Source organism: Notechis scutatus, chromosome 7 (assembly GCF_049901735.1).
Source record: "Notechis scutatus isolate UNSWTSFEM ecotype Mainland chromosome 7, rNotScu1.2, whole genome shotgun sequence".
NCBI lineage: Eukaryota > Metazoa > Chordata > Lepidosauria > Squamata > Elapidae > Notechis > Notechis scutatus.
In genome coordinates, this window is record NC_142015.1 from 88,163 (window position 1) to 110,842 (window position 22,680).

At 40.1% G+C, this 22,680-nt stretch overlaps 2 protein-coding genes and 1 long non-coding RNA gene across 4 annotated transcripts in view; 2 read left to right on the forward strand and 1 right to left on the reverse strand.

Annotated features, from left to right (window-relative positions):
• The window catches only part of TET3 (tet methylcytosine dioxygenase 3), a 64,964-nt gene extending 54,888 nt beyond the window's left edge, over positions 1-10,076 (forward strand). For both annotated transcript variants that reach the window (XM_087969835.1, XM_026684771.2), the window contains exon 10: positions 605-10,076. In XM_087969835.1, the coding sequence (XP_087825961.1) occupies positions 605-2,436 (1,832 nt within the window). In that variant the 3' untranslated portion in view covers positions 2,437-10,076. The remainder of the gene's footprint in view (positions 1-604) is intronic.
• Positions 10,077-10,175: 99 nt separating this feature from the next.
• On the reverse strand, positions 10,176-22,680 carry LOC148129999 (uncharacterized). The gene is made up of 2 exons (XR_015750332.1): positions 22,509-22,680; positions 10,176-13,814 (listed from the first exon to the last, which is right to left on the reverse strand). It is a non-coding gene; the product is annotated as an uncharacterized LOC148129999 (long non-coding RNA).
• On the forward strand, positions 13,336-17,205 carry BOLA3 (bolA family member 3). The gene is made up of 4 exons (XM_026684776.2): positions 13,336-13,411; positions 13,599-13,725; positions 16,464-16,552; positions 16,871-17,205. Exons 1-4 carry the CDS (start codon positions 13,373-13,375, stop codon positions 16,943-16,945), a joined length of 330 nt encoding a protein of 109 aa, XP_026540561.1. The 5' UTR covers positions 13,336-13,372; the 3' UTR covers positions 16,946-17,205.

The window sequence follows — 22,680 nt, forward strand, 5'->3', positions numbered from 1 at the left end:
ACCTTTTGCTGTCTACAATCTTCTTATCCATTATGGCATCTCGGGGTGCCTGTGTAGAAACATGGCCTGTCACCAGGGATTCCAGAATGCCTTTCAGGATGGTTTTTGTTAGAACAATCACCTGTATAATGTGAGGACCTGTTCTACAACAGGGTTCCCAAGGAGTTGCAATCTAGACGGTCCTATACATTTCCATTCTGCCTCAGCTTTTGCAGGTGGTATTAGGTGATGGCAAACAAAGTAATTGGGTTCCATTGCTAACCTTATTCACTTTTGTTTTGTTCGAATTCCTGTAAGTACATATCAGGTTATTAATCACCAGGAGCATAGCAGGTGAGAAAAAGCTGTAAGTGGTTGCCTAGTTTCCTCCTCCATTGGCTGGTCACATCAATTCTGTGAAATAGGTGAGGTTGAAAGAGAGCTTCTTAGCTTTATGGGTAAGCTTGATTGCCAATTTGAACTACAGTCTATCACAGTTTTTAATAATTTAAAAGATGCTCCCAGAATTCCTCAGCCAAGTCCATGGCCCAGATCTTCAGTGCTTGTGCTAAGGAAGCCAAAGTGACCCTGCAAATTCACATTGGTTCTTTTTGTGCACCTGCAGATACAGCTTTGAAAAGTGGATTCTCCCAGCCATCCATCAAATCTTCCATCAAGGTGGAACCTCAGAGTCATTATAATGCCTTGAAGTACAATGGGAATGCGGTGGTGGAGAGCTACTCAGTACTTGGCAATTGCAGACCCTCTGACCCATACAGCATGAATAGTGTTTACTCTTACCATTCATACTATGCACAACCTAACCTGCCTTCCATGAATGGGTTGCATTCAAAGTTCTCTCTTCCATCTTTCGGGTATTATGGATTTTCCAGCAACCATATGTTCCACTCCCAGTTTTTGAATTATGGTGAGAACAAGAATGCACCCTGGATAAGCAGCCCCTACGAGACGAAGCCTGACGTCCAAAACTTACAAGATAATTTGAGCCATGCTTACAGAAATACTGAACTACTGGATGACATACCAGCCACCGTACGGAGCAAAAATCACCATCAGCGCACCTACGAGAAAGCCAGCAGACATACAAGCAAGAACCCAGCTGTGCCCCAGAGCTGTCACTCAGTCCCTGCAGAAGCCTTGTCATTTGCACAAAACACAAACTATTTCAGCAACCGAACAATCAAGCAAGAACCAATTGATTCCTTGGCTCACCCGGAGTCCCTTTCTCAATCACCTGCTCTCAATGGCCTGAATTCAAACTTGAGCCCATCTGATTTATTCAGGTTATCTCAGAATGGTGGTCCAGAGCAACAATGGAGCCCTTATAAAGTCAACAGAAATCAGTCCCAACCTGAGAGAAATAGTAATGCTGAAACCTCGTGGAACATGTTTACACCAAATGACAGTGTCAGCATGCTTAATGCAAGAACCCAGAATAAATCAAATTTGTTTGGTTCCCATTCAAATGTTAGCAGGTTATCACAATCCTGCCTTATGGAGAAGCAGTGGAATTTGTTTCCTGGGGAGGGGCAGAATCTGTCACCTAGCCCTGATATACTAGGGAAATCATGGAGCCCTTGCAAAGTTGATGAAAGCCCATCGCTGTTTTCTGCCAACTCAGATCTTCAGGAGAAAGCCTGGGGTCTCAGACAATTGAACTACAGTTCCATCAAAGGAAGCTCCAGGCTTCAAGATGAACTTTGGCATTCTAGTAAAGGAGAGGAGAGGAGAACTCCAACACCAAACGCAGGTTTACAGAGCAGATCATGGACTTCCTTTGCGTCATTGCCCTCTACAACCTCAAGTGTTTGCGGGGAGAAGCCCCCATTTGCTTCCTTGAGAGAAGAAGGAAGTGCGTCATTGCTGGGGGCTGAAAGACCCTGGGATTCCTTTAGTTTGGATGACAGCATGGAAGAAACACCCGAGAAGAACATCAAGGAGGAAGAGGAGGAGGAAGAGGAAGAGGTCTGGTCAGACAGCGAACACAACTTTTTGGATGAAAACATTGGAGGGGTGGCAGTAGCTCCAGCCCATGGCTCCATCCTCATTGAGTGTGCAAGGCGAGAGCTGCATGCCACCACCCCACTGAAGAAACCAAACCGATGTCACCCCACACGCATCTCTCTGGTATTCTACCAGCACAAGAACTTGAACCAGCCCAATCACGGACTTGCCCTTTGGGAAGCAAAAATGAAACAGCTGGCAGAAAGGGCAAGGGCAAGGCAAGAGGAGGCAGCCAGGCTTGGCCTTCAGCAAGACATCAAAAGCCTTGGCAAGAAGCGGAAGTGGGGAGGCAACTTGGCCCTCGAGCCCCAACAGGAGAAGAAAGACTTGGTCCCAAAGAGGCAGGCCTTGGCCATTCCCACCAACTCGGCAGTCACAGTGTCCTCTTACGCTTACACCAAGGTAACAGGGCCGTACAGCCGCTGGATATGAGAAGAGGACAGCTCTCCGGGGCCACTTTACCTCAATGCGGGCAGCACTCAAAGGCGGTGCTGGTCTGTGGTGCTTTTTCCTTTGGAGAGAAACAGAATATCAAGCCAGGTGTGAAGTTTCTCTACTGTCACTTGGGAGTTGAGTTAAAGAAACTTATTGCTGTCAACCTTTTTTCAGTAATCTAGTATTTATATCTTTGCATTTTAAACCTGTACATCACAGTAACGACAAAAGAAGTTTATAGTGTCCTTTTAAAAAGGACAGCTTTTTAATTCCATGTCCAATACTTATGTATGTTGGATTTTTAACTGCAATTATTACAACTCTGAAGCAGATTATGTGATTCATAAAAAGGCAACACCCCACAACAAACCAGGTACAAATTTGCACCTGTTGGGGCTAGTATATAACTTCCTTTGAAGACCACCCAGAAACACGAGTTTCCAATTCAATCAAAGGACTGTTTGAATAGAGTTCAGTGGTTGATGCATGTGGTTTCTTACTGATTCAGTAGGTCCCGGTGGCTGGGAAGATACGGAGAGAAGGCCTATGCCATTGCAGATAAGCAACCGTGTCCTGCTCAGTTGTCTGAACAATGTTTAAAACGGTTCACTTGACATTGCTTTCTCTGCTTCAGATCTCGGTAGGATGAGCTGGACCCTTACTAGTCTTCTACCAGATCCCAAACAGTACCATAAATAGTAAAGCTTGAGCATAAAAAAAGGAAGGAAAACAGGACTATGAGATCTACCAGCAGATACATTTTGCTTTTGTAAATTTCAAGGCACATTTTATCTCTATCATCAGGTAAAAGAAAAAGATAGTGATTTACACCGCAGGCAGTATTTTACTGCTCCATTTTAAATAATTTATTCAGTGAGTCCAGTTTAATTTGGAAGGAGAAAAAGTTTTTAAAATGAAGTTCTCACGGAGAAGGGGGGAAAGGAAATGGAAGTGGAAGGCAAGAAAAATCCAGGGAAAGCCAACTTAGGTAAAATAATCGTTGGCATCTTGATTTCTTGCTCGATATTCTGCGAGATGAATGAAACTCCATTGTAAGGACATTTCTTTTTTTCTTTTGTTAGCAGTGCTATTTAACCTAACTTTTAAGTTTGCAGTACTGTACAATATAATTATGCTAATTTCCTGGGATGGGGAACTAGTTATGCTTATAGTGACAAGCAATGCTAATAATAAATGGCAGCTTAAACTACTGTATCTTTAAGAAACCACTCTACATTACCTTCAGTGGGCAAATAGATAACCTCTTTTTTTTTTCTTTTTATCATGTCTGGTGCAGTCGGATTAAAAGGGGGACTTCTTACTGTATTTTCCAGTGGTGCAGGCTTACCAAATTAAGATAGTTCCCCTTACAAAATTTGTCCTAAAATATACACAAACTTATTGTAAGATTTATTTTACTTTGCCGCCTTTGAGAGGAAAGGAGATGTAAACTTATGTGGTAACTAATTCAGTATAGCATAGCTGGTGCTTTGAAAATGTTGAATCCAGTGTTTAAAACTGATCTATTCTTCTTAGCCTTCTTTCTCTTAATAAGATGCCTGATCTACATAGGTGGCTACAGATCTCTGGAGCTAGACATCCCTTGGCCGAAAGTGATGGTGGGAGAGCAGCCTTCCTAAATTAGAATGGAATTCAGTTCAGTCCGGTCTCATCATTTTACTTAAACTACATAAAAAATAGCTTTGGGCATTTCATTTGTTTTAATGATAGAAGTATAAATGTTTTAAATTGCCTGTCACGAATAAGTGGATCTTTGTAAGGTTTTTCTTCAAATCATTTGAATTTCACCCTTTACTAGAAAAGCTCTGAGCTAGAGCTATTTGCCTAGCTAGTTTTAAATGCTCCCACCGAATCTGTGTGGAAAATACCCACTGAACTCCATGGAAATTGGAGATGGGAGCTCTCAATCCTGGAGGTGGCACCTTCGGAACATTTCCACACCCTCTTTTGTGCCATCTTCAGATTGGGTGGTGGCAACCCTCGCGATAAATTTAGGAATCCTTGCCACCTTTTACTACGGGTCTTTCTGTAGAAAAATGGAGATCTCACTCCTTCACCAGAGTAGATCCCCACTGGCTTTAATAAGCCAACATGAGTGGTTTCTCAGTGGTGCAGAAGGCAGAAGAATCAAACCTGTTCAAGATCCCCTTCTGAACTTAACCGGTGCCTTTTGAGAAAAGATGGCTTGCAGATTCAACTCTGTACATAGCATTTGTTTACTAGGAAACTTTCTCAGTCCTTGCACCTCGCAACAGGAGTAACGGGGAGGAATCACTGTAGAGCATCCTGTGTGTTTTATGTGGTTCTGATTTTAAACTGTAAATAGCAAAAAAAAAATTAAAATTAAAAAGCACTTTCACCAAGATTTAAAAGAAAGAGATACCCAATAACTTGAAGAACAGTATGTTTTAAAACAGATTATTGCGGGAGAAATGTAAATAGAAACAAAATATTTAACAAGCTTTTCCGTCCTTAATTTCTTTTGTTTACTATATTCTGTAAAATTGCTTACATTTTGCAAGAAGAATCAATGAATTATAATTGATTTTGTATGCATACCTATGAGCATATCCTAGCTGTTAAGAATGATTCCAAGGCAGATTTATAGGAAATGTTCTGAGTGTCATAGGATTATACTGGCACCAGCCACTAATTTTCCACTGGTGTCGATCTGCCAGGTTTCAGGGCATCTGCACCAGAGACTCAATTAAACCCAAAGTAAAAATGTTGGTTGATCATTTGTTCAGAATTGTATCACTTCAGAGTCCAGGTGCAGGGAACTACAGTTTTAGAGCCGCTTTGTTTCAAATCAAGATGCTTGGCAGAAGGGGAAGTATTGAGAAGAGGTTGCTTTCAAGCAAAGGAAATAAACTGGTCGTTGCAGTCCGTAATGGTTCCATCTAGAAGCCCCTCTGGACAACCACTCCCCAGACACCATTTCTCTGCCTTGTTAGGCCAACTTCATGCCTGTCTGGCATTGATGGTTATGAGGTGGATCTATTAACTAGAAAAGAATCTCTTCCGCCCCAATATTTTGTATGGTTTGTTTAAGTGTATGTAAATTCCTTGGTTTAGTGTCTTATTTGGTAAATGTTGCTGGGGTGACCTGAAAGCTTCACTTAGATTATTTTAGAGAACAAGGATTTGTAAAAGTGTATGGAAAAGAAGGGGCTCCAATATATCTGACTTGTTGAAATAATGTTATTCAACTTCTGTCTTTGGAACTGTCCAGCCTTGAGAGTATAATTTTCTGAGCTGGAAATGTTGTCCTTTGGATCTTTCACCAAAGGAGGGTTCCATGTTCCGAGTCTTCAAAAACCAGGAACTACCTGAGGGTCAAAAGGTGTTGAGCTGGTAGTTCCCTATTTGGTCCAGATCAGTTTATACAGAGAAAGGGAGAAATGCAAAGGTCGGCTCCTCAACCTGTTTTATTTTCACCAATAATCAAAAAGGACCAAATTATGTTCTTCCTTCAAACTTGTGCAACTCCAAAGCAAGTTAAACTGGAATCACTAGTTTTTACTGAAATAGCATACCTTTTAAAGGCCTGAATGACTGTGGTACAAATATGAAGAAATCTGGTCAGAAGTCAGTGTTAAATCTATAGAATGTGAATGCCATCAAAATTTGGCACATTTGTTATTTACTGCAGTTCAAAATCACAAAGTAAACATGGACAATACAAAATACAAATAAAAAACACAGAAAACAGAATTACCATGGATTTCATGGTTGATTATACTTTTTCACATGCCTAATTTAACATAAAGATGTTTTAAGTAAAAACAAGACTGATCCCAGATAAATTTATGTTTTTAATGCAAAAAGCCAGCTGCAGTCTGAGGTTGTTTTCATGCTATATATAAAACCTACCTCGTATCTCAGTTGTGAAAAAAAGTTTGATTCAGAATTACATGTGAAAGATAGATCTATGCACGGGATTCTCTGCTTTAGCTTTGTGTTTAGAAGTTAGAAATTCTTGTCATTGGCTCTGTCATTTTCTTCTGGTTTGTACAATTCAGAAAATTGTATGACGTGCTTTATTTGTATTTAGAAGTGTATGGGTAAATGGCATCTGAAGGCTCAAAGATATTTTTACACATGCACGCACGCACGCACCCCAGTCCTGAGATCTTAAAGTAATTTCTTGGGAAGTCGAACTCAACTCACAAGGAGATCTGTAGGGCTAACAGTGCTATTAATTTCTTTCAGTAAGCTTGGTGAGCACTGCCAGTTTGCACTGGTGACTGAATAGCCTAAGACGTAGGAAGTCAAGGTGCTAGGCACCCTGGTCATTGCATTGTCTTCTCTAAAAGCATGAACAATTGCTCCAAGCACTGTCTTTTGAACGGACGCGTTAAGTGTAGCTGAACATTCATAAATCAACAGCAAAATAAATAAATATAATACTGAAATGTATTTGAGGAGGTGTAATGATGAGCTTAACCCTGGTGCTATAAATGAAAAAAATCCACAATCCCTGGAAAAATTCTTGAAACATTGAATTGTGTTGCACATGAAGACTTGGCTAGTTCTCACTGACTTCTCTGGGAGGAGGTTGTTTGGCTATAGGACATAGTCTCTGCTTTGGGCACTTGAATATCTTTTTGTCAAATCAGGAGTTGTTCCTGTCAGTCATTGTTTATGCACAAAGCATGGAAGGGTCAAGTGGTAGATGATGAGCATTTGTCATAATTCCTTTACCAGTTTTTCAGCTTGACTGTTGGTCTGTAAAACTTGTTACAATCTTTTCATGGGCGTGTGTCTCCTTGTTGCTGCTCTGTGATAAGTAGGCAGCTAAGAAGCTTCAAAAGAAGACATCACAGTGCATGCCTTCCTTGCCCAACATGTGCCCCCCCGCTCCCCCATGTGCACGGATTCCATTACCTTCAAGTGAGTGGGGAAGACTGGGAAGGCTCCCACTTGCCTAGGCTAAGCTCCCACTCAACTAAAGGCAAACAAGGAAGAAACAAAAAATATTCTGAGATAATACAGCTGATGGTGCATAACGCCAGAATGTGCTTTGTAGGCTCATTCAAAGGCATATTTTTAATCAACTAAAATCTTGTAATAAAAAGGTGCTACCTTGATGAGTTCTTTAAAAACAAGTTGCTTTTTAAGGTGAGGGAACAGATTCCATCTTGCTTAGGTGCTATTATCTAACCAGAGAACTCTACAATTAAGTAAAAATAGAAAAGTTCGGTATTTTAAATATTTGTAGTTTCTAAAACTTCTGTTCTGGATCTAAAAAATAATAACTGCATAATCTGATTTTATTTACAGTTCTGCACTCCTAGGGCTGGTTCTGAGAATGTAAGATTTGTATTTGTACAAAATTAACATCTCTGGAAAGGGCTTTTGGGATCAAGCCACAAGTTGTTTGATACAAATGGGTACATAAAAACCAATTTCTTTAAAATAAAGGCAACAAGGTACTGCAAACTGTACTCACAGTAACACTTGTGCCAATTTAGCAAGTGTGCATGGTGCAACAATCCATATTACTGTATATTGGTAACTATTATGCAAAACTATGGGTGCTTAATTGAAGTTTTGAGGTCACTCCAAGAGAGCAGCTATTTGTAAAAGCAGTGTAGTTGCCACCTTACTTGGCTTGCTGGCTTGCTTTCATTGTTAACAGCAAACAGAGCTGTCACTCCAGTGCTGTTTGCCTTACCCAAGGAAAGTCCTCATTGGACCATATTTACACCTCAATGTGAGCATATTTATTGAAGTCATTATCGGTCAAGAGTCCAGCCTGTTACAGGCTAGGTTTGGGCAGGTGGTGTGAATGTGGATCTGATCATACAAGGCTGGCTAATCTTTAGTCTAATAAGTCAGTTTCAATCTGCTATTATGGCTTTGTGTATTTACTATTTGTAAGTAGATGTGTTTAAAACTTTTACAAAATACTATTTTGGTGCTATTTATTTTCCATTTCTTCAGTCTCTCTCTTTCACTTTGGTTCACAGTATTTGCTTAAAGTGTATAGAATCAGGATTTTCTCATATAAGCTTGCTGTTACCACAATACATTCAAAATACCTCAGAAAACAGAGTATTGTGGCAACCTGTGATTCAGTTATAAATAATGGCATGGCTGCAAATATTAGAAATAAGGTTATGTATTTTATTAATTCAACACTGTACTTGACATCTTAGTAACTGTACAGCCTTTTGCATTCTATTCTTGGGCAATTTCTCACCTTCAATGAACCATCTTGAGGAATAAATATTCTAGAGCATTTAAGAGATGGTACCTTCTTGACAGTATGCAGGGCCTTCAGGAAGTAGCTCATAGCAGAATGTGACCCACAAGAGAAAATAGTTTTAGAAATAACATCTTAAGAAAAATATTATCAGTAATAAAATAGGTGTTTTAATTGATAGGTTTAAGCAAGTTCTTCTCTCTTTTTCTGCAAAAACAGTTTTCTTATAAAAGTTTTTGGGACAGGTTCAACAGGATCCTGGTTTTATTATTATGCATAAACAAAAAGGATCGGACTTTTCAAAGCTACCATATCTGGTGATTCTTGTGTGGCTGATTAGTAAAATGAAAGCAAGATCAGTGCTGAATGATGATGACAAAATTTAACCCAATGTGCAAAGGTTAGTTTGTGATATACCCAACTAGGTTAAACCTTCAGTAAAAGGTACCATTTTACACTTTTAATATCTGTAACATTGTTTTCAAGATGGCAAAATGTAGCTGTTACATTGAACACCAAACTAATTTTATTGCTGTCCCTTTTAAAAGCAGTGAATGCATTGAGATTTTTTTGTATGCAGAAAAATTATTATTACATGGTCAAAACAGGTGGGTTTTTAAAAAAATATTTATTCTTCCTGCCCAAGCATAGTAAAGCAAACTGGCTTATGTTTTCTTCTGCTCCAGTATCAGGGATTTATTGTTATTTTACGACTGATTTTTGGTTGCTTTTTTTCATTTTAGCACCTGCTTTTGGAGATTTACTCCCTGCTAATCAGTCTATGGAAATATCTATTTAGGTGGCTTTTGGCATTTATTTTTTGTTCATATCTGTCTTCTAAACAAATGTTATATCAGTCTTTTAAATGCTTTTTTAATTTAAAGAAATGAGGAAAAGACCAGTTTGGATTTGGCAGACTAATTCAGTTTAGTTAACCAAAAGCTGTGACTACTCAAGGGGTTGGATTTCTTGTCTCCTTGAATTCACATTTGGTAAACGAGACCTCCAGAGGAGGCCACCTTGTGACCACACCTGAAGATTTATTTCTTGATTTGACTGTGGCTACTTGAAATGAAGTTTTATTTGGGGTTGGTTGACAACGGTAGATTTACAATGTCTCAAGGCAATAGGACTTGTGTATTAAACTGTAGATAACCTTAGTACAGTAAGTCTATGCTGATAATTTTATTTTGTATAATTTCCTTGTATTTTTTCTTTCATACTTTTTTCCCCATCAATGTCTTGGCAAATTTATTTCTAGGATGCAAAAAATGGCAAGTATGAATCTTTCTTTTTTTTAATTTGTATTTTATTATGTTACACAGCCAACTGGTTTGTGAAATGTATTATTCCGGATATCTTTAAACTATTGTGGGTGTTTTAATAAATTTTATATTTATTTTTTGCACTCAAATTCAGTGTGTTTTTCTCCCAGTCAACAAATACAGGGCTGTCCTGTTCAGGATACGTGGTCCACAGATCTATCCTCTCATGCAATCCCAATCTATTTTTATTTTAGCTTTGTCTCTCATTTATTTTTCCTCACAAAATAGCTTCTCTTTTCATTGCATCCATTCCTTCCCTTATCTGAATTCCCAGCCCTTCTTCTGAGAAAGGCCACTGAATTGGTCGCCACCATTCCATGGGCTACCACTTTTGGGTTCATCTTGGTATTTTAGACTCTACTCAACCCATCCCCCTAAAAAAACACTTTTGTGCCTTTTAAAAGGCATTTTGAATTTAAACACTGTAAATATGTCCATTTACAAATCCAAGGGGAGCACGTTACTAAATGCAGTTGAATTTGATCAGGATCTAGGATAGGCTATTTATGAGACTGTTTTCATCAACTAAATGGCATATTGCAAGGGTGGCTTTGGCTACTTATGTTCAGGCAACATCATTTTTTGAAACAGTTCTGGACCAAATACAGGCAATTGATTCCTTAATGCTAATGGTTAGTCAGTCTGGGATGACACAATAAGTTTAAGACAAGCCATCACACAGTTTGCAGCTTGTGATTTAGTATGCTCAGTGAACTCAGCCAATTGTGATTTTCAGTAAGCCATAGTTAATCAAACCATGTGAACCTAACTATTACTTATCTAGTTAATTCCAGCCTTGGATAAAACAGAAACAAGAACAGCCAATTCATCTTCTGATTCTAGACAAAAACACCACCACCATGTTTATGGAGATTCAGGCTACCAGCCTGAAGCACCTGTTTGACTGCTCAGTTCACGTGACTGACAGGCTCAGTTTCCTTTTAGAGAGAACTTGAGTCTTTTCCTGAGGGTCTGGTGGGCAGTTTGAGACCCTAGTCATGGCCTAGAATGGGCAAGAGATTGGGCCCTTGGACTATATTGCTCCTACATGGCCTCTCCCTGGGTGGCAATCCCAAGATATATCCTGATTTACTGAGGAGCTTCAGGAATTGAAGTGCAAGAAGAGACACAAGGATGATAACTGGAAGGAAGGAGGGGTGCATCTGATGCAGCCTGAGTAAGAACCCCTATTAGGCATTACATCATGGGGATTACAGTGGTGAAACGTTTCTATTCTCCCACCTGCATCTGCCAGTAGCAGTCTGGCAAAACAGGCCACAGAATCCATAGACAGCAGTGGTGACAAGCTTGAATATAATTATTCATTTAGGGTGTGGCATATAATACATGGACCAGCAATATATATTAACATTTCATCTAGATTAGTAAAACACAATAAAATCTAAATATTAAAAAAGATCTGTGTTCAAATATCAATGTCTAGGTCATCTAACCATTGAAGCACAGCATTGTTTGTTAAAGTCAGATACTGGACTGGTATATGCCCTCAGCTTACAGCCGATCACAATGAATAAATACATCAAGACATTAAATCAGATAGGAACTAGATATTACCAATACATAAAAACATACAAATGGCTTTGTTTTCAATATATATGTAAATATCTCTGGTTCTGCAGTACCACTGTAACTGAATGGTTGCTTAACAAATGGTTAAGTCATGGACTATATTTGAACTAGTTTTGGTCAGGTTTCAGTCTGCAGGCAGAGTTCATCATATTTGTTGATGACTTATGGTAGAGCAGGGACAGAGTTGGTGCATCCAGCCTCAGGCTCCCTGACCTCCCAGCACCTTTTGATATTGCTGACCATCCTTTTGGACTGGCTTCAGGGGTTGGTGGTGGGCCCGCATTTGTGGAGGATAACAGGGGTACCCCTTCTCTTTAAAACCTACATGAAAAAGCTGGGTGATGTTATCTGCCAACCTGGAATCAGGTATTATCAATATGCAGATGATACTCAGTTCTGAATCTCTCACCCTAACTGGTTAAAAAATAATGAATGGAAACTTATCAAGGAGGAATCCAACTTAGAATTAAGGAGAAATTTCCCAACAGTGAAAACAATCAATGGAACTGCTTCCCTCCAAAAATTGTCTTCTGTCATTGGAGGTTTTTAAGATGGACAGCCATTTGCCTGGAATGGTATAGTTATTCTGTCTCTCATGTCCTACTTACCTCTCAGCTGGTCCAGAATGCAGCAGCATAGGCAGTGACGGGCAGGCACCACGTTATCCACACATCACATATGTGAGATCCACATATCACATAGGCAGTGAAAGGGGCACCACGTTATCAGCACCTCCAGTGGCAGGAGGATGATCTTGAGACACCCATTCCCTTGCAACATGACTCCTGGATGCCTGAAGGGCAGGAAGAAGCCAAACCCTCAGATGGAACTGTCATCTGAGAAAGCCTCAGACTGGACCTCTTGAAGAGGAAGGGGCAAGCACGCTCAGACATGCAAGATGCAGGTGTTGTAACATTATTAGATTTTTAACACATTTTTAAAAAAAATAAAAGGTCAAGGTGGTGTGTCTAATAATCCTGCTTCCTATTTTCCCCACAACAGCCCTGCGAGGTGGGTTGGGCTGATCAGGAGCCACCCGGCTGGCTTTCGTGCCTCAAGCAGGCTAGAACTTCCTGTCTCTTCTCCAGTCTCTCCACTACACCAAAATAAACGGCCCTTTTGCAATAAAAGAAGTACAGGTAGTCCTCGATTTACGACCACAATTGAGCCCAAAATTTACGCTACTGAGAAATCTGTTGAATTTTGCCCCATTTTACGACTTTCCCTGCCACAACCGTTGAGTGATTCACTGCAGTTGCTCAACTGATAGCAGGTGGTGAAGTGCATGAACTCTTCCCCAAGGGATGTGCCTGTCAGGAAGGGGCAAAGGGGCTTGACCGCGGGACCCCGGGGTACTGCGGCCGTCGTCAGTGAGAACCAGCTGCCAAGCATCCGGATTTTGGCCACGGGGCCGCTGCAGCCGTCAAAAGTCGTTTTTTTCAGTACCGCTGTAACTCTGAACGGTCACTCAACTGTTGTAAATCGAGGACTACCCGTATCGGTCTGCATGGCTGCGCTTTTTTGGGCCGCTCTCCAAAGGGCAAGGGAACCCCGGCTCCTCTCGGGGGCCTCGGCGGATGACAGGGGGCGGCCCGCACCCCTCCCACCCACCGCTCGCCCCCGCCAACGCTCGCCAGAGAGGCGGCGAAGGCCGGGGGGAAGGAGGCACCGTCCTCGCCCTTCAGTCTACGCGTCACCGACGCGCCCTGAAGCCGCGCTTAGCGACGGTGTGAGCATACGTCACCAGCCGACGCCGGAAGGCCGCGCAGACCTCTGACGTCACGGCACCATGGCCGCTGCCGCCTGGTTTCCCGCCTGCAGGAGGAAGGTCGGTGTCCGATAGGGAGCCGGGGAGGCTCTGGCGGAGGGCGACCCAAGGGATAAAGACGGCCCGAAGGGGGGAATCTCTCGCTGTCTTCCCTGCGCACCTTCAGGATCCCGGAGCGGAGTCCCGGGGAGGGGGCTTCGATCCACCTTAAGTTGCTGCTAAGCAGAATCGTTTCCGTTTCCCGCAGGTGGCTTTTCTTCTGTGCCGCGGAGAGCGATCTTTTGCTTCCCAAACCGAGGGGGAAATCCGGGTGACCCGAGTCCTTCAGGAGAAATTCCCCCAGGCTGTTGTGATTAAAGTCGTCGATATCTCAGGTGAGGTGAGACGTTTCTCGCTAGGTCCCTGCTGAAATCTCTCTGGGGGTTTTCTGCGATGATCTTCATGCGGGCCGTCTCATTCAGAACTGTGGGATGTGAAATGGAGGATTTATCTGCTTATTCTACCGCCGTAGCTCGTCTTCCCTTCAGAGTGATCATTTTACTGCATCCGATTTGAAGAAAGGTGTTGATTGGTTTTTCATTGCATTTATAATCTTAATCCTTAGGTTAAGATTGAGTCCATCTTTTTTTACCGTTAAATTTACAGTAGATTTTGAAAGAGTTCCCAAATGATTGAAATGCATTAGCAAAATAATCCAGTGACACAGCTAGTCAAACAGCACATAAAATGTCCACATTGTGAAATATATGATGATAATTTGTAGAATGCAAGCAATATTATATTGATTTAGAGAGATCTTAGCTGACACAGAATAGTGTGAACTTGCTTGGGGTAAATCTGTTAAGTAATTGTATACTGAATGTGATATATTGCGCAACATCTTCAAATTGGTATAGTCCTTGCAAATTATCAGGGAATACTGCATATAGTGGCTGCTTATGCAATTGAGGCTTGTACATTATGCTATTTTTTTCTAACTTACTAAAAAGCATTTTTAGACAGCATTTATTAACCAAAGGCACAATGAATGGAGAAGATCAAGTTCTAGGTCAGAGTTCTCTAACCTTTTTGGCTTTGTAGACTGGGAGAGGGGAGAAGGAAAGGGGATGGATCTGCATGACCGGTGGGCATGCAAGCAATAGGCATGAGTGCACACAGCTCCACTTGTGTGCCCACTACTTCTATACACCATCCCCTCCCCTCCACCAGCATGCATTCTCACCCACCATTTCCACAACCCGGTTCTGAATGGCTCAGGGCCTGGTAGTGGGCCGTGGCCCCGGGGATTGGGGACCCCTGTTCTACATGATCTAGTCATGCCTATGATGTATTGAAGATTGCCACTTGCAGTGTAAGAAGAGTAAATGACAGAATGAATTTATGACTGAAAGGAAAAAAATATGCATATGTGAATTTGAAAGCAAGGGTAAGCTATAATAAATCTAAAAGGAAATGGTCTGATTCTTGGCGCTGATAAATAAAAGCAGAGAAGTGAAAAATATGTTTAATGAATTCATTAATGAATGAATGGGCTAAAATATAGGCTAGAGAGTATGAATTGGTGGTATCTAAATTGTAAGTTAGTTGCATGTGAAACTAAGTGTATGTTATTCTCCATAAAAGTCACAATGGAAGAACCAGAGATGAGTTTTGGGGAAAATAATGCAACATTCTCAATGACTGCAATCTGGAGAGAAAAAGGTTCTGATATGAATGGATGAGTGGAACAAAATGAGAGGCAGCACTAAAGCTGGGCCTTTGAAAGTCCCACATCTCACTAAAGGTGCTGATTGTTTGGTGAGTTTCTTTTTAGAAAAATGTATGTTTTTAACACATAGATTAAGCATAAACAGAATAACTATAATTCTAAAATCATAGTTGGTTTGATTGTTTTTAATGAATTGAGAGTTGGTGAAGGATACATACAAGATGATGAAAACATACTAAATGTGAGACAAAGTAGAGTGACTGTATTGAACAATCCATAACGATCATAGAGCATAAATTTTCTGTGAAAAACATTACTCTCTCAACGAAATTAATGAAAAGTAGATAAAAATGTGTAGAGTGACAAGAATGATATTACACGAACAGAAAAAATGACGAGACAGAGTGACATAATGGTGGCTTCATGCTTATATATGTCCATTTGGATGGACCTCCTAGAAGAGAGTTGAATCAAAAATCTTGATCCCAATCAAAACACCATAACAAAAAGTCCAAATGAAATAGAAGCTTTGAATATCAACACTTTCTGGATGAATACAAGATAAAAGGTTAGTGAAGTATCTGAGAAGCATGTGGGATTATTCCAGTGGAATGTATGAAAAAAATATTCTTGGCAAAATGAAGGAAATTCTGGATGAGAAAAAAATAGTGTGAGAGACTGAAGATTAAAAATGCACAACACTTTTGATGGAAATAAAAAGTGATTTGGAAGTAGATGAGAGCTAACACTACCTGCTTCATAGCTTCTTCCGAGGGTAAGAGTGTCAGCCAATTGGCTCAGTGCCTAAGGCAGGCGTAGAACTTACAATCCCCTCACTGCTTGCCTGATACTTTCACCAGTTCACCAAACCAGGTTTCCTTGGATGACGGAATATTGTACAAATGTGGAGGAAGTGAATACTGCAAATGGAATTGACGGGTAAATACATTGGTATTGAAGAGGGAATAAGACTAGGGTGTGCACCCTTGGTTAATTAATGCATTTTGGATAAATATATGGATAAGTACTCTGGAAATAATTAAAAAGTTTGGTTAAGATGGTTGTTAGTCAGGAGATATGCATGACGATGTTCATTTGTTTTTAGATATGGTTTTAACTGAGAATCCAACTGACCTGTAGTAAATATTAGTCTGAACTATACCTAAAATGAGCATCTTGTCCCATGTTATTCAAAAGATGCTTCCTAAATGATTTATTTACTTGGTTTTTTTCTGCTTTTGAGCTACTGCTTTCTACATTCAGTTTACTTATTTCCCATGATAGGAACATTTAATCTCTACTTAAAATAGTCTTAATAAGATTTAAAAATGTGAAGTTTAAACTGATGAAAAGATTGAAGCATGTTAATCCCTAAATGTGATAAAATCAACTTGTTTTGTCAAGGTGGTTGTGGAGCAATGTACGAAATACATATAGAATCAGAAGAGTTTAAGGAAAAGAGAACAATTCAACAGCATCAGATGGTTAATCAGGTAAGCAGGTGGACCTTAACACTGTGGGAATTCTACGGGACCTTTGGATTTCAAGCATTTCCAATTATTGACTCCTCCAGACTTCATGCATGCCTCTCTTATGATTCTTTTGCATTGTTCAGATGTCTTAATTTTAATTGAGAGGAGCTCTGCTCTCAAAGGTGGCTTAGAAATACTGTTATAAGTAAAGTGAAAACTGCTATATTTGGGCTTATTTCTTATTCTATAAATGGATAGCTTCTATATTATATGTTGCCAGTTTGTGCCTGAAATTATTTTTTTCTTTTTCTTTCTGTTTACAATGCCTCCTTCTTCTAGGCTCTTAGTGAAGAAATTAAAACAATGCATGGACTGCGGATTTTCACTTCTGTTCCCAAGCACAGAATTGACTGATAGCATATGAAAACTGCCTTTCAGAAGTTGTGAGAAGATGCCCACTGGAAAAATCATAAAACTAGTGGGTTGTATTCCTGTCTTTCCCCCTTCCAATCACCAATGCCTGGTTTCAGCAGCAAAGTTTATGTCAGGTTGAAAATTTAGCTCATGTAATTGTATTAGTTTTTTTCAAGAGGACTAGTTGAACTTACAGTAAAAGTCTCCTTATCCACTGTATTAAAGCCAAGAATGAAAAAGAATAGGAAAAATATTTGCAACATGATCTTGCTCTTATTTTAATTCAAAACTCTTATCATGGCTCAGATGGAAATTCACTTGAAATATAACACAAATGCCTGCTGCTTTTGTTGAAGTTTCTGATAATGGGGGATGTTAATAATTGTAGACTCACAAGTATTATAATTGCTTGAAGTCTAAAAAGCCTTTTTTATAAAAAGGCTGCTTTTATACCAATTCTCGGACAGTCTAGTTTTCTAAGATTATCGTTAAAACAATCCTACTAATGCATCATCATTAGCTATGGGCAGGACTGCCTTTTCCTTCTATTAAGAAGGTGACATCTGTTGATCTATTTATTACTTTAAATGTAATGCCAAATAAGGTAGAGTTTTAATGAGAAATAGTTTGACATTATAGCATTCTGAAGGTGGGAAATAAATTTAAATGTCATTTTTTTCTTCTAATTCGATTATAAAGCCCTACATCCTGATCTCTTTCTGGAAGGACTCTGCATGCTTAAAATGTTATTTGGAGGTTTGCAGGTAATCTTTGGTTAATGACCATTTCTTCAGAGTGATGACTGTGGTGAATGAAGAGACTTGAGGCTGTTGCAACATCCCTGGAATCACACTATTGCAATTCAGTCACTGGGCAACCAGCTCACATTTACAATGGTCCCAGTGCCACATGGTCAGGTGATCTCCACTGCTGGCTTCTGAAAAGTGAAGTCAGTGGGGAAGCTGGCAGGCGGTCACAGGTGGTAACGTACTTAATGACTGTGGAGCTTCTGGCATAAGCCAGCACAGTCATGTGATGTCACACTTTATGAGCATGCCATGTCATGATGGGATTCTCAGTCTCAGTCCATTCCCATCATTAACCAAGGACTGCCGGTACTTTGGGCTTATCCTGAGCACTGCACTAAAGCTTGAAAGGTGCTACAGTTTTCAGAATCATTCTTCCTTAATAGAGTGATATTCTTTTTGTACATTTGTGGGGAAGCTAGAAAAATAATCAAACTCATTTACAAATATTCCTCTTAGAAGTAATACTCATTTTAATTTCAATACTATTTTCTATTTTTCTTTTCCACTAATGGAGAGAACAAAACAGATGTCAGATATAAAAGCCCTTATGAGCAGTGGTACCTTCAGCTTTCTGACCCATGCATACTTTGTGGTTCTGAACTAGGAAGAGCATAGGATGACTAGATGGAATTTGTGTGCCATCAAATCATTTTTGAATCCTAGTGATTACATTGAATATCATATAGACTGATATTAGTGAAATCACCTGTTAAGGTATTATACAGGGTCTGTAAAGGGGGGGAAGCACCATATTGGGGCTCAATATTTCAAGGGGGAAGTGCAGTATTGTGTGAGTAGGTCTATTCCTCCCTCCTGCATCAGAGAAGTTGCACCCTCCATAGCTCTTCTTAGTCACTCAAAGTCATCCATTACAGGAGTGGCTGCCAGGCTCAGGGAAATAATTTGAATTTGGGGTAGAGCTTTACTCACAGGCACAACTTTGTGTGATCTGCAAACCATAAAATAGAGACCTCCAAGATGAATGTTTCCTAATCCTCTCCAGGCTTGTAAACACTCATGAAAACACTATTACCCTAACACACTTCTTTGTTATGTGGAAGGACTAAATCAGGGATCCCCAACCTTTTCGACGCCGCGGCCCGGTACCGGCATCAGCTGGGCGCCGCGGCCCGGTACCGGCATCAACTGGGCGCCGCCATCTTTTTTTGACGAAAACGTGCTTCCGGTGACCTCACCGGAAGCACGTTTCAAAAAGATGGCGCGCCAGCGCTCGGTGGCTTTCTACCCGGAAAAGCTCACCGGGCGCTGGCGCCGCCATCTTTTTGATGAAAAAGTGCTTCCGGTGAGCTTTCTACCCGAAAAGCTCACCGGAAGCACTTTTACCAAAAGATGGCGGCGCCCAGCAACCAGCGGCCCGGTAAGAGTTGTTCCGCGGACCGGTATCGGTCCGCGGACCGGCGGTTGGGGACCCCTGGACTAAATCATACAGCTATGTTTTTGTAACAGGTCATTATGACAAAATGTAGCAAGGTGGCATCCAAAAGCAGACCCTGCACCTGCGGGAACATGCTAGTGTAGCAGTAGAAAAATTACACATAAAGCACTTTTATATTTAGCAGAAGTCCCCCAATTCTCCAAAGCTTTGCTTAATACAATATTGTGCAAAACCACAAAGTTACTGAACTAAGGAACTAGCCATGTTCCAGTAAGCAAGGGTGGATATGGAAAATAACAGATGGTGTAAGATAAAATGAGTAATTATATGTACTTCTCTTTTCTTGGTATATATGTTATTCTCCTTTGTTGGTATAGTTTAATAAAAGTAACGCCCCAGGCTAAGCTGAGGTCATGACATGTATAAAAGTGACGCCTCAGGAAGAGCCAGGGGTTCAGAATTTGCCATTCTAATGCTCTGAACCTTGTGCACAAATAAAAACCTGTGTTCTCCAACCTTTCGTCGTCTTGTGTCCTGATTTGGAAACAGGATCTGCTGCAACATTAGGAGGAAGATGATTGTGACAATAAAATGTCTACTTGTGGAATAATGTACAAAGCTTCCATCATGGTCCTTAATCATGTTTTATTTTTGCTGGAGAGGGAGGGAGGAAGAGAGAATGATGTCTTTTTTAAAACGATTAAGTGTATTTTACAGCTTACACTGCAGTTTTTATGGGATCTTTGTTCCTAAAGATGCCTTTTTATTGGCTTCAGCTTCTACTGGTGTGGTGTGGTGGAATGATTAGAGCCAGTTTGGTCCAGTGGCTAAGACACCAGACTAAAAACTGGGAAAGAGTGAGTTCTAGACTAACACTAGCTTTAGCCATGAAAAGCATTTAATGCTGGAAGCTGCCCAGAGTTATTTGCTATGAGATAGATAGTAAATAAATTATATAAATAAGCCAACTGTTCTCTCAGCCCAACTCACCTCACAGGGTTGTTGTTGTGAGGAAAATAGAAGAAAGGTGCTTGTGCTCACTGCACTGAGTTATTTGAAAAAAATAAAGGTGGGATGTAAATAAATAAGCCTGGATTATCTTTGACACAGCATAATTGTCCAGCAAAAGTATGGCTGTTTAACCACCATATTGGGTTCAGCAGGCAATACTTTGACTTTCAACTAAAAGATGTAAATTTCCTAGAAATGTTTTGATCACAACAAAACATTGGGGTTGTGGACATGATAGAATTGAAAAAACAAAACAAACCCCCATTGGGTCCTTAGTACAATGAAAAAAGAATCTTCATTTGAATCTGTAATTAAACAACCCTGTGACCTGTTGGGTTGCCATTTCAGAGGTATTTGTTTTTTACCTAGACAGAGAAACGGAATGAAGGGCAAGAAAGGAGTGGGAGCGGGAGTAGCACATTTGAGGTATGGTTCAAAAAATTGTTGCCCTATGATGCACCCTTTCACCTCGATAAAGGTTACAGATACAAGAGTTTTAGTAGTTTATAGATTTGGTATGAAGAGTCAGTTTAATAAAACAAACGAGTGCAGCACAAATATATTTCTCAAACACTTATCTTGTACAATGCTGACATTATAGAAGCTATACAGAGAGTCATGTCATATTTTACATTGGGAAACATCCTTGTCTATTAATTGCATTCACCATGGATTCCAGATGTCTCCTTTGCTGATGAGAAAGGCTATAACCCATTCCAGAACAGCATTTGTCAAAACAAACCATTACCCCCCAAACGACAGGCTTTCCTTCACTAGTGTAAGTTGAATATTAACAATTAGGATCCTGAGAACAATTCTGATCCAATCAAGATGAATTGGATTTCAGGTCTGATGACCCCTCAGCCTCTGGAGGACAATGGGTTTGGAAATGGGGGTTTTTCATCTGTGATCCTTTAGATATGAGCACTCTCAGTCGATGTATGTGGTTTTCAAATTGGGACTGGGACTTGGCATCTCTAGTTCCAGCCATGATTTCTGGTGCTAAAGAGGTCACCAGATTCCTTACCTTTTATTCTGCTCGGATCTTAGTTGCAATGGTGCTTTGTTGCCTCTTTCAGTGGAACGGAGAATTAAAGATGAAACTGCTTCATTTATGTGATTGTCCACTAGGACTCTTAGATGTGCCACCTATTCTATACCTGTGTAGTTGCCTAAGTGTAAAACCATACTTTTATCACCATTAAATTTTATTTTGTTAGATAGGGCCCAGTGTTCAAGTCTGCATCTTGAGCTATCTTCTGGAGTGTTGGCTAATTCCTACCAGGTTGGTGTCGTATGCAAATTTGATCCTTTGCCCTTCTAAAGAGCTTCTTTAGGTGGATTCAATATAAAAGAGAAAGGTATGGTTTAGCAGCTGCTCACTAGTGCAATTCCCTTAGCAATGAGGAGGAACAGGATTCTGACTTCAGCTTCTGGGAAAGCAGCAGACACCTACTGACCTTGAATACCAATACTGAATGCTGCATGATATGAAAAGTACTGATGGGTTAAAGGTGCAATTTTGCCCATTTATGAAAACAACTAATTTTTTTCTTGCTAAGGTGGGCCTCTTATGACTTTATTGCTTTGGTCAACAGTGCTGAGAAAATGTATTTTTAACATTTTTATAGAATGACAAAATTCCTGATCCTAGAATGCTTTGGGGAAAATTATTCAGCCTGAGCACTTGTGATTTCAGCAATTTGATGCAGATGCCACTGCTGTTACTAAAAGCTTCCACGGGTTGGGAAGAATCAGCTACCACTTCAAACTGGTATCCTTTTATTGGGAGTTGATGAAACTAATGATGCACCATTTGTGGTAACCCAGATAAACAGTGAAAAAATGTTTTTTTAAAGGACAAGGTTAACTTCCTTGATCTTAAAATTAATAAACTGAATACACTGGATATCAGAGAACTTTTAATAGTGATAATGCTAATTTTTGCTGGATATGAAATTTAGGAGCTAGATGTAATTTGAACTTGGCCCGTTATTGGATTTGAGTTATTCTTGCCACATTTGAAACTAAGAAAATTGTTACCGGTATTATTCTGAATTGATCATTTGTATAATAAAGATACAAGTTCTTAGCTATATTTCAAATATTTTGAATTTGCCATCAATTTGGGACTTGGATTAGTTTATTATATTTTTTTCAGAGGTTTTTCCACCGTCATTTGCTATTAGTAATATTGCTTTCTTGATTGGTATGGCTAAAATTTATATGCACTTATTTTTTTTTTTAGGAACTCTTGGAGCATTGATAGGTCGAGGAAGGGTAAATCTTGTCCCTTTCTTCACAAGGAGAAAAAAAAGACTTAGGGATTAGCTATTTTAATACATACCTGGGGAAAATCCACAGGAAATTGCAAAACAAAAACCAAGTCAGAGTCGATTGGTACAGAGGCAGTCTTCGAAAATATGGGGCGTGTGTAGAATTTTTCCTTTGTAAAATTGTAGATTTAGCAGGCGGCGGATGCCTGCGCAGCCGTTCCCGAGAGCCTCGAGGGTCAGAGC